Consider the following 17,775-nt stretch of genomic DNA (forward strand, 5'->3'; position numbering starts at 1 on the left):
GTATTGGAAAAGGCAGCAATCCGGGAGTGCTTCTGCTGGCCATAGAGCTATCCGTGATGCACAATTGAATGGCAGAGCAAAGGTGCCTCGGGTTCATCTGGGCATGCATGAAGGTTGAACTGTCCTGGCTTTGAGGTCGGGAGTGCTTGTCAAACGGCCGGATGGACCATTCTGGTAGAGGTTTGTTTATGAGAATCTCAATGGCATCTGCCTCCAATGCGGCTGCTTCCACCTATCGGAGGAGGCATGCAAAGCTGGAGGGGGAGATGGGAGCTTGACAGCTGGATTGTGCTTGAAAAACGTTGGCCAAACTAAAGGGAATGATGGAGGACTTGCGATGGAGGGGCTGCACCTGAGGCAATGGTTGGTGGCCGTCGGACGGTGGCAGTCTGAGAAGGAAGTACCAGTGGGCTTGAGGAAGAAGGAAGCCGAGTCGATTTGGTTAGAGATGAAGGCAAGTCGATTCGAACCAGAGTCAGTTGATTGGGGCTTGGATTGGGCAAACTTGGCAGCCGAATTCGACGGCTAGATCCAACCAGCCAAGATCGCATAGTGGAGATCTCCGATCAGATCCATGCCTAAATCAATAGCTAGATATGAGGCTGGGGATGTAGAGATTGGTGGGGGAGCCATCGCGGGCCTAAGCTTGGGCATCAACTGCTTCGGCCCGTTGACTGAGCCTGGGTGCTAGGGACATTGGGACGAGGTGTCGGCAGGATTTTTTTGGAAGGCGTGTGAGCCGTGTCATTGGGTGTGGGCTCAACCTAGCCCAAGTACACCTAGCCCCATGATTTTGATGCAGATCGGGCACCAATCAAGCCCAATGACTGGGATTTGCATTTTGAGGGGCCCAAGAAGAGTTCTTCAAGGAAGAACAAGATCAAAAGCAAGGCATCCTCCAAGGTTCGTATGGAAGCTGCAAATAGGGGTGGCAAAATATGACCCGATCCGCAAATCTGATCCGTATTCGACCCGCCTTAAATAGATTTGGGTTTGATTTAAACGAGTTCAGGTTATAAATGGATTGATCTGTTTAACCCATTTATTAAATAGGTCGGATTTGGATTTAGATTTCTCAACCTGTCAAACCTATTTATAATTTTTATTTAAAATATTTGAGTGGCTCATTTCAATTTACTATAATAAATTTGCGTTCGTTTCAATTTTGATCCATTTTTGCCTATAGCCCATGAAATTTTATTTTTCCGCTTTGCCCCCTTCCGATGGAACCAGCCCCCTTCTACTTCACCCTTTTCCTCTTCTTCCCTAAAGTAAAGTCCTAATTTATCACTGTGACGCCGCCTCACCCCCGTTGCCTCCCTCTTCCACTATGCTGGTATGCCGAGGTTCGCCTCCTCTGCCTCGCCTCGTCTGTGACAACTGGCACTCCGTCTTACCGCAGTGGCTCGAGATCCTCCTCCATCTCCCCATCTCTGGCCTCCTCCATGAGGACCACGACGTCTCCCGCAAGGGCTTTTGGTGTGCCGCCTAGGAATCTAAGCCCATTGTCGTCGGAGATGAGTTGGCGTCAGCGGCGAGGGGGATCTTGGAGAGGGCCCCGACCCTCGTCTCGATTTATCGATATTTTTACATCTCGTCGGTCCCTAATCTCATCAGGAACCTAGTGTTTTATGTTCAGGTTATGATGTATGGTGCATCGGATTCAACCTCGTTGATTTTTTTCAGTGCCACCCTCTCGGCCGTCGTTCGTGGAGGCGAGAGCATAGCCAAGGATGGAGGATGGAGAGGCGAAGATGCGGTGAGATCTCAGATTTTTTTTTAATTTTTTTAAAATAGGTTTAAATGGGTTAAATTTTTTTAATAAATTATAAACAGGTCATAAACAAATCAGGTTGGATAACCTGTTTATTAAGTAGATCGGATTTGGATTTTAAAATCTGATCTGTTTAAATAAATAGGTCGGATCCGGGTTCAAATTTTTTTGACTCTACCTGTTTCTGACCCGACTTGTTTATATCTGACTCGACCCGATCGCCACCTCGGGCTGCAGATGGCACTGATGGCCCCGGGGTCTTCATATTCTCAGCAAGGACCATGGGGGAGGAGGGGGAGGCATTGATTCGAATGGAGGGGGATTCTGATTTAGGTGGTGCTCCTGAGGAGGGAAAGACTGAGTAAAAGATGGAGCGTAGGATAGAGAACGACCCTATGCCCTTCTGGGGAGAGGATCCCATGCATATGGACGCATTGATGGGGGGCTAGGACACTGCCCATGAGGATGCTGTTACCATATTGAGACAGACTATCCAAGGGAAGGGGGCGAGTCCGTCGTCGATGGACTCGATGGTAGTTGGGACTGAGGTGAGCTTTGAGGCTGAGGGGGGTATTGGTACGGATCCCCTTCCCCACAAGTCATCTCCATGAGGCTACTGATCTGGAACACCCGAGGGGCAGGGAAGCCCTCGTTTCGATCGATCTTTGGCTAGTTGATTCAGCAGCATGGCCATAATATTTGTATCCTACTTGAGATCTGGCTCTCTGGGGCAAGTCTCATCTGAACTAGATGGAGGATTCCAGTGGCATGGAGCACCTATGTAGTGGAGTCTAAGGATCTATCGGGGGGCATCCTGGTGATGTGGCATCGCGGCTTGATTAGGATAGATGCTTCCATAGATGTAGGCAGCAGGTGGCCTTAGTCATCTCGGAGCATACTGGAGGACCTTGGCTTTTATCCGAGTCTATGCCAGCACTGAGTACAGGGAGAGAAGGGTACTCTAGTTCGAGATATCCAGAATGGTGTCGCAAGACTTGCCTTCCCTTATCATCGGGGACTTCAATTGTATTGTGAGATCCCATGAGAAAATGGGCGGTAGGTAGCCTGAGGACAACATTGAGTCTAGAGAGTTTATCAATAATGTGAGTCTGATTGATATAAGCTACTCCGGTCATAAATTCACTGGTGCAATAATCGACAGAGGATGGCTTAAGTCTAGGAGAGGATCGATCAGGCGCTTGCAACTACGAAATGGCTCCACTTGTTCGCAAAGCACCAAGTTTAACACTTCACGAGGATTGCATCGGATCACTATCAGATTCTCATCACCATGAATGGCCTATGCCTGCCTAAGGCCCCATTTAGATTTGAGAAGTTTTGGACCTTCTATCTTAAATCATGGGATCTGATTCAGGAGATATGGAGGATGCCGGTCCATGGGGATGCAAGGTATCGAGTGACCCAAAAATTGAAGTTAGCCAGGTATAGACTCCTTCGATGGAACCATCATGAGGTTGGTGACATCTTCGGATGGATTGAAGGGGTGGAGGTAGACATCGCGGAGCTATAGCTAAGGGAGGATTACGAGGGTGGCCTTCAGGAGTCTGATTTGAGAGAGCTTCGTCACAAGCTCTTGGTGCATGATTCTTTACTGAGACAGCATGAGACACTATAGAGGTAGAAGTTTAGAATTCAGTGGAGCAAGGAGGGCGACCAAAACATTAAATTTTTTTCATCAGTTTATTATGATCCGAAGGTCTGCCAATCACATCAGACAGTTGAGGAAGAGCAACGCCTGAGTTATGGATGATAGTGAGGAGATCAAGGAGTAGATATTCTAGTTTTTTAGATCCCATTGGACAATGCCTTTGGGCATGGACATTCTCCTCTAAGGTGCCCAGCCAGTAACCTAGGTCTCTAATCAAAAGAATGAGGCTCTGACTCATTTGCTGTCTGCCGAAAAGGTGCACGGGCCCTTTGGTCTCTGAGGGAGGATAAGGCCCCAGGATCGGATGACTTTCCTCTCTTTTTCTGACGATATTGGCCTATTGTTAGAGGGGAGGTGGTGTAGATGGTTTTCCAGTCTAGGAGCATTCTGGAGGAGTGGAAGAAGACGATGATCACTCTCATCCTAAAGTAGCTTGATGCATCGACTCTGAGGTACTTTAGAGCAATCAACCTCACACTACTCTCTACAAGGTGTGTGCAAGGATCTTGGTTGGTCAGTTAAAGCCATTTGTGCCTCGTCTGATCAGTCTGAAGCGAGATACTTTTGTTAGCGGCTGAAACATCTTCGATAATGTCTTACTTGTCTAGGAGTTTATATAGAATCTTTAGCAAGCAACCGTTTGTCGAAGCCTCATGGTGATTAAGCTAGATATGAAGCAAGTGTATGATCGGATGAGCTGGCATTTTCTTAGACAGACACTTCGAGAGCTCGACTTTTAAGAGCGATGGATTGACTGGATCATGGACTGTGTGGAGGCCTCCAGCTTTACGATTTTGATTAATGGCACCCCAATAGAATTCTTTCACTCGGCAATCGAGCTTCGCTAAGATTGCTTTCTTTCTCCTTATCTGTTCATTTTATGTGCTGAGGGTTCGTTCGAACATTAAAGATGGTAGTTTAGAGGTCAAGGTTGGAGCGCTACTGGTCCACTTCTAGGGCCCAATCACTTTGCACCTTTTTTTTGCAAATGACTGCCTCTTCATTGGATGGATTTTGGTTCGAAATGCAGAGTGCTTTATGCCCATATCGAGGCCTACTATCAAACATCTGGTCAGCTTATGAATCTGCAAAAGTTTGCGATCATCTTTAGCCCCAAGACAAAGATCCAGATGAAGCAGGCGATTCGGGAGAGGTTGAAAATTCAGGAGCTGATTGGGACCCTAACCTATTTAGTTGCCTGTATCATGAGGAGGTGACTTCAGAGCGCCGACTGCAGATCCTTGGAGTTGTGGGTTCAGGATCGTCTTAAGGGATGGCAATCCAACGCCCTCTCCATGATGGATAGGATGATTCTTGTGAGATCGGTGCTCAGTTCCATCCTGGTGTATCTCTTGGCAAACATGATTGTGCTGAAATCCTATCTCAAAGGGTTGGAGCAGTGGTTTCGAAACTTTTTATGGGGCTCAGGATAAGATAGGTGTGGGATCCACTTGCTATCCTAGGATGCAATCTGTCAGCCTGTGAGGGATGGAAGTCTGGGGATTCGATCCCTATTGGTTAGGAGGGGGTCATGATTGTTAGATATGCTGCCAGATTCTTTATCCAGCCAGGCTACTTATGGAGTAGAGTGATGAAGGTCCGGTATGGGGCATGGAGTCGGGGGTCTCAGATCCAGGCTTCCTACGGTTGCTTTATTTGGAAGGAGATTTATGCTTGCAGGCCTATTGTTTTAGCACACATCAGATGGTTGATTGGGGATGGAACTTCGATGGATATGAGCCAAGATGCCTGGATATCCAGCCTACCTTTCTTCTGTTGGCCGACCTACATCAGTAGTGAGATGGTTGATCATCTGCATGTTTGCAACTTGTTCACTACTGATGGTAGGGATTGGAGAGCCCAAGAGATCACCTATTTATTTGGTGGTCCTCTCGCTGATCGGATCCTGACCACTTTGATCCCGTTGCATCATAGTCAAGATCTAAAGGTGTGGTTGGTCTTACTGCTCGAGGGTCCCCTTGAGGGACCTGATCAAGTACAAGTCGGTGATGGATAGGAGGATTGAGGCTGTTTGGATTTGGAGAGCAACTGCCTACCCCAAAATGAGGCTGTCTCTGAAAGCTTGCATGGGACCGACTTCCGATGCGCATGCTTCTCAAAAATAAAGGCATGGAGCTTCCAACTTCATATCTGGTTCACGCTATTCTTCATTGTCCAAGGGCGAGGTTGATCTAAAGGAGGATGAGCAGTCAATCTAGGGAGGCGAATAGTCACCCTTGACTGAAGCCCTCCTTGAATGCAATCCATCAAAGTATGACGGAGAGGATGACCTCCACTTGGGAGAGCAGAATGGTCTATATCGCTTATCAAATCTGACTTTTCATAAATAGTCTATCTTTGAAGGTGATGTGATGCTTGCACACCAAATACTGAAAAGAACTATCTGTTTGACTGTAGAGTATAATCATTTCGATATTGCTGGCCCATCCGTTGACTCCCCGATCTCTGGGACTCCCATGCTGCTCCTGCAGCAACCCAAAAGGTTATTTTTATTTCTCGAAATCCCTTCCTTCAAGGTTTGCCAAGATGAACTGTGATGGCAATGTTAGGGATAGTAGGCATGATGCAAACTTTACATCTGGAGTCTAGATGCCAGGCTGCTAGTGAAAAGAGACTCCTATCTCTTTGAACCTTCAATCTCGAAGGCTGAGCTTCAGATCGCCTAGACGGATATCATCTGTACCAAACAAGAACTACAAGCAGGAAGAATTTTCATTGAAAAAAATTTTGCCACCATTGTTGAATAAATCTAAAACAACATGAAATATCAGTTACAATATGAAATAACAGAAAGCCCATCTGTTTCTTAACGATATCTGGATTACTCTACATCTCTCAATTGCAATGTCAGCATGGCATGTTTACCGGAGGCTTTGCAGATCGGACCATATCACATGTGAGGGAACACTGTAGACTTGAAGATAAGACGAGACATGTACCCCAACCTTAAGGGATATATTGTACATTGATTTTATGGACTACTCTCTCACCAAAATGATGTGACCACCCGCATATACCCAAAAAAAAAAGGGGGGTGGATGTGGTACATGCACCACAAGTCGACGAGATACAAAGTTTTAATACATCTAATGAGTAATTCATAAATCCTCCGAGTCGCAAACCAAAAACTTTCGTAATGCCCGTGCAATTAATCTCATCTGTTCAAACTAGTTGAAGCACGTGGGTAACGTGCTGACAACTTAAAATCAAACGTTTATACATTAATGTTGGCAGAGACGCCCACAACAACACACGCAGCAAACAACAAAGACGTCCACAGAAAGAGGGTTCGTTCTACACCTGAAAAGATTTGGCACTCCTTCCTGCTATTACTTGGGTACTTCATTTCATGGTCGTCTAATTAACGGGCACAACCATATAAATGACTCATCGACTTGAATAAAGGTTTTGCAGATGGCTGGATGATAGAAATTCAATGAACATGCACATTTGCCGTGTCCCTTGTATGTAAGCTTGCCACATTCGCCAAATAGATACCTGAATAAACAACATATAGCAGGAGTCAGAAAATACTCTGGTGTGACATATCCCCAGCGGAGATGAAATATAAAGGAAACGAGATACCCAAAAGTTCAACAAATTCAGAACAAGATATGCCAAAAAAGAAGAATACAAGAATCCATTTGGCATTTTTACTGACATCTCAAAAACATTTTTAACATAGGAGCCTAGAGCACAAATGTTAGCTTTGGATGTTATAATTCATTTGAAGAAGATTGGTAGGCATACACAAGATGAGAATCTTGACAGATCAAGCATATCATTAGGTTTACATATGCATATTACAATATTGTGGTCCAAGTTAGTCTATTAGCAGGTATCGGAGGCATCCCCTATTTCCTACCTGTACTATGGAAAATTGACTGCACATAGAGCATACATAAAATTATATGATACGCTGACCCACAGTAAAATAACATGCTAACCAATGGTTTAAAGCTCAGCTGAAACTCGGAAATAAATGTAAAAATACTTCGGTTTTTACCAGAACAGATGAAATCATGGCTACTTATAGCATTTCCACTGAATATTTGAGACCAAATTTATATGTTTAGGCAATTTATGCTGCTAAGTGTCTTCGTTTGAGCAGCATTTTATCAAAATTCAGTTTAGATTTTGCTAGTTTCGAAAAAGACATGGAAGTCTTGCAATATTGGTTTCAAAAGAAAATTAGAGAAGTAAATTGTTTGACATATGGTTATCACGTCTTAAAGATTAAATCTCATAGGCATCATGATTCAAGTGATAATTCACCAAATAATAAAATAATAAATAACACTTAAATTCACCAAATAATAAAATAGTATATAACACTTAAATGTGTCTAACTTATTATTTTGACTTGATAGTTTCAGTGTATAACCAAAGATTATACAACAAAAATGTGCCTAATTTATTATTTAGACTTCAGTTTTTTTCTTTATTTTTTCAAATAATTTTTTGTAAGCTCGCTGAAGCTGCCGAAACCAAGCTCATTCAGCCTAGCAGAAATTGCCATTGAAACCAAGTTTTTGGACCTCGACACTTGCAAATAAATATCTTTTTTCAACACACTTTCTACAGGACCATAACAAATAGTCAGCGACACAGAATCACCTTAAACATTATGGAATACCTCAAAGTATAGTCCACGGCCTTGCCTCTGTGCAAACTTTCTGGCCTCAATCACTACCACACATGCCAGGCAACTCTACATATCCTTATGTCCAGAGCATCTCTAGCTACACGTTCAGGTTGAATTCAAGATAATTAATAGATGGTGTCAGCTAGTCAATGCACATCACCAATTTCTACTTCAGTCAAAAAGTCTCATAGACAGAGCACATTGATTATCAAAATAAATAACTACAATATAAGGATTAAATTAGAAAAAGTACAGCTCCCTATCCCATGGTCAATTCTAGAGCTTCTGATGCAAACTGGTTTTCAAATATCAGAATGCTTGACCATTGCGTGGTGCATCTTTGCTGACTAGTAGAAACTTAGAGCCTGTTAGGAAGCAACCACCGATATCTGCAGGTAATCTGTGCACTAGGTGAGGCGAAGCAAAGAGAGGTGTCCAAGGAAACAAGGAAACGTCCGAGTGAGGGGAAGCAGCGAATTCAATATTCCTGAACTTTAGAGATAAGTCACCTTTTTATCAGATCTGGTTACCCCAAAGAAGAATAATAAATCAGTGACTTATTCCCACCTCACATAATTCTTTCACCTTCATCTCTTCACCCCCTCCACCAGCAATAACAGGTTATCATAGATCACCAATGCTGACATCTAGGCCTCAAACCGGGCTGGGCCACGCCCCTACCCAATCCTAGCTCAAGACTTTTTTCATGCTTCAGCCCAGGCTTAGGCCCAAAATCTTTCGCGAAATGTAGGCCCGACCCGACCCAAGCCCGGCCTAATACCCATCGACTGACCTGATTTAAGTTCTTTTGGGCCAAAAGAACAGCTCGGTCCTCCCCACAAGAAATTCCCACCTTCCTCGTATATATCCAACGAGAATCTCTTCTAGGTTCTCTGGTTGCGGCAGCAGAAACAGATTTCCGGTGCATGGCAGCCTGAATGGCACTGGTGGGAATGAGGATTGAAGATGAGGAGGAGAATTGGGGGTGAGGAAGAATCACCTTTCTAGGATTGAAGATTAGCATCAAATGCTTATCCTTTATGGAAAATTTTTCATATTTCATGAGAGCTTCACATACATTCACCTTACCAGCAGGAATCTTCCACCAATTAGGTGAAGCATCCACTTCAAAATCTCCTCAGAAATCATTTCAACACCCACTTCTCAAAATTTTGTTACTATTTTTTTATGAGAGTTGCTTCCCTGTACCCATGCTTCCATAACTGCACCTTTTTCTAGTAACTAAGGCACCCACCATAACTTGATTACATCATCTTTTTGATGGAAACCATCATTTCACACTTGGATAGAGTCACCACTAATTGAACAGAAGATCATAAATCTCACTTTGAGAGTTCAGTCATGAAAGAAAATGATACAAAGTTCTAGAGAGTGTCCAATAAATGACCTCCAACTTCATCATGACCACTATCAACTACAATCACATATACATGGGAACATATCATCACCATCTCTTTCTTTTCATCATAACACATCATTGGATTTTCAACAATGTCTGCAATGTTGAGTGCTATATCATGGTTAGATGGATAATCAGGAACTGTGCTCTTCTCAATGTCATATGATCGAAAATCTAATTACTTCTTTATCTTCTCTTTAGATGACTCATTTTCCACTTAATACTCATATGATCAGGGCACCATGCTTGTCCTTTATTGAAAAGGTTCCATCTTTTCATCTCTTACCTATCTTGTAATAAGATCATCACGTGATTAAATCATTCTTTGATTGGTACAAGAATTCAAAGACTGAAAGAAAGCATAGAACCATAAAAATAGATTTGGATTATAATACAAAAACTGTGTGGTCCATTAACAAGGTAAGGTTGCAAGATGGAGCAAAAGTCAGAAGGGGGACGAAGGTGTGACCTTGAATCCATTGAAAGAAAAAACTTGGAGCCTAGGAAGAAAGAGAAAAGAACATTTAGAAAAACTATTCCAAGAATACATGCATATGTAGCCATAAATGCATGCACAGACAAATGCATAAACATGCACTTGTGCACATGCATGCATGCATGCGCATCCTCACTTGTGCAATGGCACAGACACATATATGCCCAGGAAATTAAATTCTAAGAGATATGAACTGCTTAGAAACCCTAATCTAATAACAATTAATTCTACATATTACTTTGCTAAACTAAAACTTGGCTAATTTAACTTTTCTACAGTGACCTTGTGATTTAACATGGCCAGCTTTCACATTCATAACCATTAAATTTGGTCATTACTATAAAATCATGAGGCTCGAATTTAGCATTTAGGCAATGGTTACGTACTGTAAAAGGATTAGTTTCCATCAAGACCTCTAGAGAGAATACGCTCAGCATTTCCTAAAATTGCATATCTCTTCTGTCTTGCCTAAAGACATTTAGTAAAGAAGCAACTTGAGATCATCTGTGTCCAATAACTTGTTTCTTGGTCTTAAGTGTGTTCCATGTTTTTCCAAATCTTTCTTGACATAGCAAGATAACACTAGATTATTCAAGATTGGAATTCTACAATTTCGAGATCAATATTCTGAAAAGCACCAAGCAATGGCTGAAGGGATTCGCAGCACACATTGGATGGTGGGTGGCAAGAGCTAGGGGTGATAATTTACTCTGCCCTATCAAGTACCCGACTTGACCCGACCCTAATGGGGTGTGTTTTACCCGACCCGCAACAGATCCAAGATGAGTGTGGGTAATGGTAAAACCTATCCCGAAGCCAACCCGGATATATAAAAGTCTTCATAAATCCCCTCCCCATCCTTTACTCTAGTTACTCTAGTCATGAGAAAGATTGAACATGTGAAAGGTTACATGCCATAATGCTCAATTATTCATTTTTTTAGTTGAGTACTTTTCTTAATTTTAGGGACATCTGACTTCGTAAAAACAATATTTTTGTTTGTTATGTTTCTATTATTGCTGAAAATTTGGTTTGAATGTTCTATGTCTTCAACACTTATTTTGTTCAATGCTATGTCAAGCAGTAATGTTAATTTTTATATTTTCTTATTTGTTTGATTTTAAAAAATGATGTTTGCAATTTTATCCGATCCCATCCATCCAACCCATCCCTATCTAACTCCACCCACCCCGCCCCCTCCCACCCCGAGGTGAGTATGAGGTGCATATGGTTAATGGCCTATGCGACCTGTTGCCATCCCTAACCAATGCTCAATGCAATAGCTGCTACAATATATTAGCAATCTATTCGACTAAGTATCCAATGAACAATATTTCACATGAACATCATCCAAAACAAAAGATAATGGGAAACAACAAAGATATGAAATGTTGGAAAATAAAGATGCATAATTTGTGATAACATCAGCCTACCCAACATGATAATATCATCTATAGAATAAAGATTGACAATCTAATATGGCATCATCCATAAAACATAAAACAACTAGCTCTCTGATACACCTTGGTAGTATAGCAACCACTAAATGAAAAATAGAACTACGAAGCATAAGACATTAAATAATAAATAATGATTACATCAGCTATGATATACCTTAAAAAAAGAGTATCGCTTATATCAAAACATGTGTACCAATGAGTTGCTTCAAATATTTCAATCAACAAGTCAATTATCACTCTAGATTTAAGTATAATGCAGAACACGTGCAATTTTTTTGAGAGAGCATGTGCATTTAATTCAAGATTCAATGATTGTCTGGTAACTAATATTAAGATTCATTAACGATGCAGAACTAATCAACCTTTTTTCTGGAAGAGTCACATCATTGTATTAGTCATAAAATCATATAATTACTCAATAAAGCAAAACAAAGTCATGCTACATAAAGAAGTGGTGTTAAACCATTATTCAGAAAGACAATAAAAGAAAACCAATCACCTGCCAAGGGTGGGCCTGCCACAAGCATCCACCTTATTAGGTTCAGGCCCACAATAGCACCTGCCATGAGCTCAAGTGCCATTCCAGGCCACCAAAAGCCATGGCATGACAGCTGAACCCTAAAACCATGGTAGACACCTTTTCTCAAACAAGCTTTGGGATTCTTTTCTAGGTATCGGAGTAGGTTTGGGTACTAATACAAACCCACCTCTAGTTCCCTAATCAAGTAAGAAGCTGATAACTTAACTTATTAAACCAAGTGCTATTAGTGCGAGCCCACTAGCCCACTAATGTAAAACTATGAACTGCACAACTTGCTCTTCTCAACCTCTAAATTTAGTAGAACCGCCTAAGAGAAACATAGCCTAGGGATTCTCTAGGAGCAATCCAAAAATCAAATCACTAACACCAAGAAATGTATAAGACCCAAAAAGAACAACAAGGTTATGCATACATACGATCATACACACATGCATAAATATATATATTTTATATATACACAGACACACACACACACACACACATACACACATATATACATACATATAATCATACACACATACATACATATATTATATGTGTGTGTGTGTGTGTGTGTCTAGGGTTTAAAAAAGATGCATTAATGGCAATTAAATGACAAAAATACTTTCATGCAAGTAAAACTAACTAACACAATACAAGGGAGTGAAAATTGTCAATTCTCAAAGAGATCAAGCAAGGAACGTGGTCCAACCTGAGCAATATGCATGTATATATGTATGTTCGTCTAACAACTAATAGAGAGCTTTCAAGAATTTCTTTTGTGTCTCCTTCAGTAATCCAAATCTAGTTATAGCTGTTTTCATGACCTCTCAGAACACAAAACATGCATAGAGATCGAGAAGAGGTTTGAGGTACAGTACGTTGATAGCATGAGTCCAGTACAGGTTGATCCAAATAAAGAAAAGAATACAGCATATGGGAAAGAAACAAAGGAATTATAAAAGAAATGCAGGAACCTCCTATCTCAGACCTCTCTATTGAAGCAAAAAAAAGAGGTTCAAAAAAATATTTTCCACACCTACATTGATGCCACTGCTCCACACTCACAAGAAACATGAACCCCCCTCATCCTGCACTCCCTTATGATTCCTCCTGTTGCTCCACTATAGCATCATAAAAGCGAAAGTTACAGGGATAAAAGTGACTAGTTGAAAGTAGTTAGCAGAAGGCAAAAGAAAAACATGTCTCCAACCTACGATTCAAGTCAATTGATAGGGGATGGTATCATGGGGAAAACTGTAAGGCTAAGAACTTGTGCAAATTCAGACTTATTACATGTTTTCTCAGCTACTGAAATGTTCATACAACAAATCATAATTTATACAATTTTATCATATTCATAGATATTGAAACTATGTATTAGGAAAACAGTTTAATTCAAGAATTAAAAACTAATAATAGTGAACCAGGATATATGAAAGCATATACTAACAGATGAAAAACAGTTAATCTATATAAAAACTAAGTAATTTGTCCAACATTTTAGTATTAAAAAAATTATAATACAAGTTATCATCCTTCATTATGTTAACAAACCACAACTAATCTACTTAACATTAATAGTTAAACTAAACACCTAATTCTGAAAAGAATTAAATAATTTATAATGATCAATGGTAATTATATTGAAATGTACCCAGTGATACATTTATAACATATCAAGTAGATTAAGAAAAAAGCCATTATATTAATAGGTATAAATACGAGACGTTACATCATAATTCAAGCAATGATGCTACGGAATATAAGCTTATGTATATAATAAATATATAAGTAAAATAAATAACTAGGTGTAGTCAGTTGCAAGGTAAAGTGAGACCAAGTGCTACAACTACAACAAAGATTGGGACAAGCACAAAGAAAGTATCAGATGACAATTAGACTGCCACACTCTTTTCACACAAAGAAAGAGAATAAAAAAAAAAAGAGAGAGATGATAGAGAGAGAAATAAGAGAGATAAGCTACAACTTAACCAGTACAATTTGAATCCAACTTGAATGCATAATTGTTTATCTAAAATAAGAACTCACACTGTAAACCATAATCTACATTGGGAGGCCAACAGGACTTTGGTCTGGCACCCCTCTACTTAGCAAAAAGTGGCATTCATTTTGTTATTATCGAAAAATGATCAACATCAAGATTGCCGAACAAATTATAAATGAAATATTTTCTTGCAAAAAAAAAAAAAGAATCAGTTTGTATAAATTTTTAAAATCAAAAATCAAATGCTTGTAGATACCAATGTATATGGACCACCATCAGTCTTGCTAGATCCAACTAGTTGAACAGCTCCAGTAGGGGCATATCTTAGCTCCCTCTCCATTTTTCTCTCTATAATCCATTGACTATTGAGTAACAAACTCGGATTATTCACAACAAAGGTTCTTCCACTACTTGTAATTCATAATTTTAATTTCGAAATGCATTGATCTAGAGATTTTTCTAATAATGCAGACCTCAGTACAGTCAATTGGATGAATGTAAGTTTGCAACCACTTGAAGTGAAATAAACGATAAAGGAAAGTAAATCTACCATATTGTTATTATCATGAGGTGCAAGTATTTATATGATAAGAGTCAAGAGAGTATATCATGCTACTGGATCTTCTTCTCTTTGGCTGGTTTTCTTGTTCCCCTTCTTAGAATGTTGTCGCAGTGCTTCAAGAGTAATTTATGTGCTAGACTAAGCTTTTCATCAACATGGTCCTGGTAATTATCATACAATGCAGGAAGAGTGATAGACAGAAGCACCCCTGCAATAATATCAAAGTACAAATCAGAACATGCAGATCATAAGAGGAAGAAGCTACCCTACATTTGCAATTCTATCATGTATCAAAGAACGAAAATAAAGAAAGTCCACCGAAACTCACCAATATAAACTAGTGTAAGAAAGTTAAACAAACTCCCAATATATGAAACAAGCCACAAAAGCAATGTAACCTTCAGAGAAGAAGGGAGCAAAAAGAGACGATATCAGAAAGAGGCAAGACAAAGAACAAGCTTAAGCTTAACAAAGCATGAGAGGGCAAGGAGAAATACCTGAAGAAACACCTTCCTATCTCTCCTAATGGCAATATCATGTCCAACAGCCAACACACGATTGATACACACCCGAGCCTCATCCGCAACTTTCCCTACGAACTCCTCAGAAACCTCCAGATTGGGAAGGGGCGGAAGAGGTCTAAGAATCAAATATTTTGAACAAATTAACAATCACATCAGTCAGCAATCGACCTACTAAGAACAACTGAGCGAAATGCACTCAAAGATTTTGGAACTATCGTATACTCCCACTAACCAAGAAAATTTATACGAAGAAACGAACCGCACCAAGGGAAGAAGGGAGAGAGCAAAGGCAACGGACCTGTTGAGAAGGGAGGCGGATTTGGCCCAGAAAAAGAGGATAACGACGAGGAGGAGGAACGCGTTGGCCATTAGAGAGAGGAAGCTGTACCCAGCCCGTTCGAAGAGGAACCATACGGCGGTGGCGGCCGTCACCACGAGAATCCCGACGTTCCTCCGCCTCCAAAGGAGCACATCGGCAACTGGAACAACCAAGAACCAAAGATCATCGAGGGTTCCAAAGAAAACCCTAGTTCGAGAGAGAGAAAGGCGGATATAGAGAGAGAGAGAGAGAGGGAGACCAGCGCCGCCGCCGAGGGCACGGTGCATAGATCGCCGACTCCGACGGGGCGAGGGAGGCGACGCGGAAGAAGCCGCCGTCGGGGCCGGCGCGGATAGTCTGTCGAGAACTTCTCCGCCGGCCATTGTACTGGGTTAGGGTTTTTCTTGGAGGAAGGAAAGAGATGAGGAGGGATGAGAAGAGGATTTAAACGAAGACGGATAATTAAAACACAATGGAATCCTCCACTGGAGCTTCACTGGCACAGCAGCGAGCGGATGTATTTTGCGTTGGTCTCCACATTTTTTAAGCAGTGCTGCTGGCTTTGTTGGTATCTGATATATTACGCACGCACGGTAGGGTTTTTTTGCAACGGTGACACCGCGTCAGATTTATAACATGCCAATCAAAAATTGAAAATCGATGGTACAATATGATCATATTATAAAACGTAATAAAATATATAATAATTAATAAAATATAAATATTTTTATTAATTTATTAAAAATTTAATATAGTATCATCGTTGCAATAAATATTTACTCATGAGGTAGGATTGGGTGAGCATATAAAAGACGTTTGATGATCTGATTGGGATCATCATGATAATCTAAAATCACTAATGATCCAAATTTTAGAGTGATCTAATTCCTAGTAATCTTAGATCATGATATTTGGTAGGTCATAATACAGTGATTAAAGATCCATGAATATATATAAGTAATTTATTTGGTATACTACAAAAATTCAAGATGACCAATCATGTAATATCAAAAATATTTCTAATATATCTCAGATAGAAAGAAAAAATATGACAGAGGACAGATAACAAAAAAGTAAAATATTATGATAATCTTATGTGGCAATGATTTTAAATCCCTCCACTCCTCAAATCACCATCCATTACGATAATCTTATATTAAAATATGTTAACCAAAATATTCTAGATTACCAAAAAAAAGAACCAAAAAAAAAATTGGGTTCAATTCGTAACATCTGCTTCACAACTTTTTAGTTCGAAAAGATTACCTTTGATAACTTTTCATTAGTTAGGTTCAACTCATAAATTAAGAGATTTTTTTAATCAGAAGTTTCGAGCCCGATGTTCTCAATCGACGAAGCCTTGCAACACCTGATAACCTATGAATTGACATTATTTATGCTATTTAGTATAAATAATGTAGGTTACATACTATAGCAGGAGGTGAATTAGAGCTGAGGAAAATCCTCGCCCGACTTGAAACCTATCTTTTTTTTTTCAAGCGGTGGGTAGTTGGAGCATCATCTCCAAAGAAGATTCTCGTGATTAGAAAGAGGAAAAATCTGTTAGATATTTTTCTAAAATTTTCTCTGTCTCACTCCTAATTTTCAATTCTCAACTCTGTTGAGAGGTGATCCGAAGTGGTGATTTTATTTTTTCAATCCAATCACCACATATCACTCTTGATCTTGCGTAGATCGTCCCATACCAAATGCCCTCATACAGTATTCCTACTTTCAGTAAGGTAAATAGTAATCCATAGCATAGGCCAATTAATGGTTGGTAGTTGGGTGCCATTGGAACGGGCAAGTGCAAAGTAAATGAAAGGAAATGATGCATACATTCCTCTCAAAGTAAGCAACGTGAAAAACACCTTTCACAACAAAAGAATGGATCATCATGTTGATACTAGATCCTATACTGATATCATTCTATTACCATATTAGTACACAATGTGGTAAAAGATGGCAATATATATGAGTATCAGTATAGTATGAGATTATGTATCAATTTGTTGCCAGTATAGTATGATATATTTGATGGTACAGTATCGATCAATATAGCAAATTTTGATCTAAAGTATGAAGTTCATTATGCAATGTATCTCGTTTGTATTATCCATATGGAATGATTTTTTATGCAGCAAGATCTTTAGGATGAGGCTTCAAGCATCGAACGACAATATATCATTGGGGTTGCTCGATGATTTGTGGTCATGAAAGAGCAATGAGATTCAAATGACCAATTGTAATGCAATCTAAATGAGAAAATTTTTGACTTGTAACTAGTTGATTATGATTTTTGACTCTTTTCATATTTAGAGAGAATATGAAGATTGCTTCCTAGTTGCAAAAGCTTA

At 40.1% G+C, this 17,775-nt stretch overlaps 1 protein-coding gene across 1 annotated transcript; it reads right to left on the reverse strand.

The window, feature by feature from the left end:
- Positions 1 to 6,593: 6,593 nt before the first annotated feature.
- Positions 6,594 to 15,984, reverse strand: LOC105050167 (reticulon-like protein B11). The gene is made up of 7 exons (XM_010930077.4): positions 15,678 to 15,984; positions 15,398 to 15,578; positions 15,073 to 15,214; positions 14,904 to 14,973; positions 14,564 to 14,783; positions 13,045 to 13,129; positions 6,594 to 6,962 (listed from the first exon to the last, which is right to left on the reverse strand). Exons 1-5 carry the CDS (start codon positions 15,799 to 15,801, stop codon positions 14,626 to 14,628), a joined length of 675 nt encoding a protein of 224 aa, XP_010928379.1. The 5' UTR covers positions 15,802 to 15,984; the 3' UTR covers positions 6,594 to 6,962; positions 13,045 to 13,129; positions 14,564 to 14,625.
- Between the last annotated feature and the right edge of the window lie 1,791 nt (positions 15,985 to 17,775).

This window comes from Elaeis guineensis, chromosome 8 (genome assembly GCF_000442705.2).
Source record: "Elaeis guineensis isolate ETL-2024a chromosome 8, EG11, whole genome shotgun sequence".
In the NCBI taxonomy this organism is placed as follows: Eukaryota; Viridiplantae; Streptophyta; class Magnoliopsida; order Arecales; family Arecaceae; genus Elaeis; species Elaeis guineensis.

Excerpts from the sequence above, each read along its gene's own strand:
- LOC105050167 (XM_010930077.4), bottom strand. The coding sequence starts at position 15,801 with ATGGCCGGCGGAGAAGTTCTCGACAGACTATCCGCGCCGGCCCCGACG. Across the intron at positions 15,579-15,677 it reads TGCCCTCGGCGGCGGCGCTG|TTGCCGATGTGCTCCTTTGG; the intron begins GTCTCCCTCTCT and ends TGGTTGTTCCAG. Across the intron at positions 14,974-15,072 it reads ATAGGAAGGTGTTTCTTCAG|GTTACATTGCTTTTGTGGCT; the intron begins GTATTTCTCCTT and ends TCTTCTCTGAAG.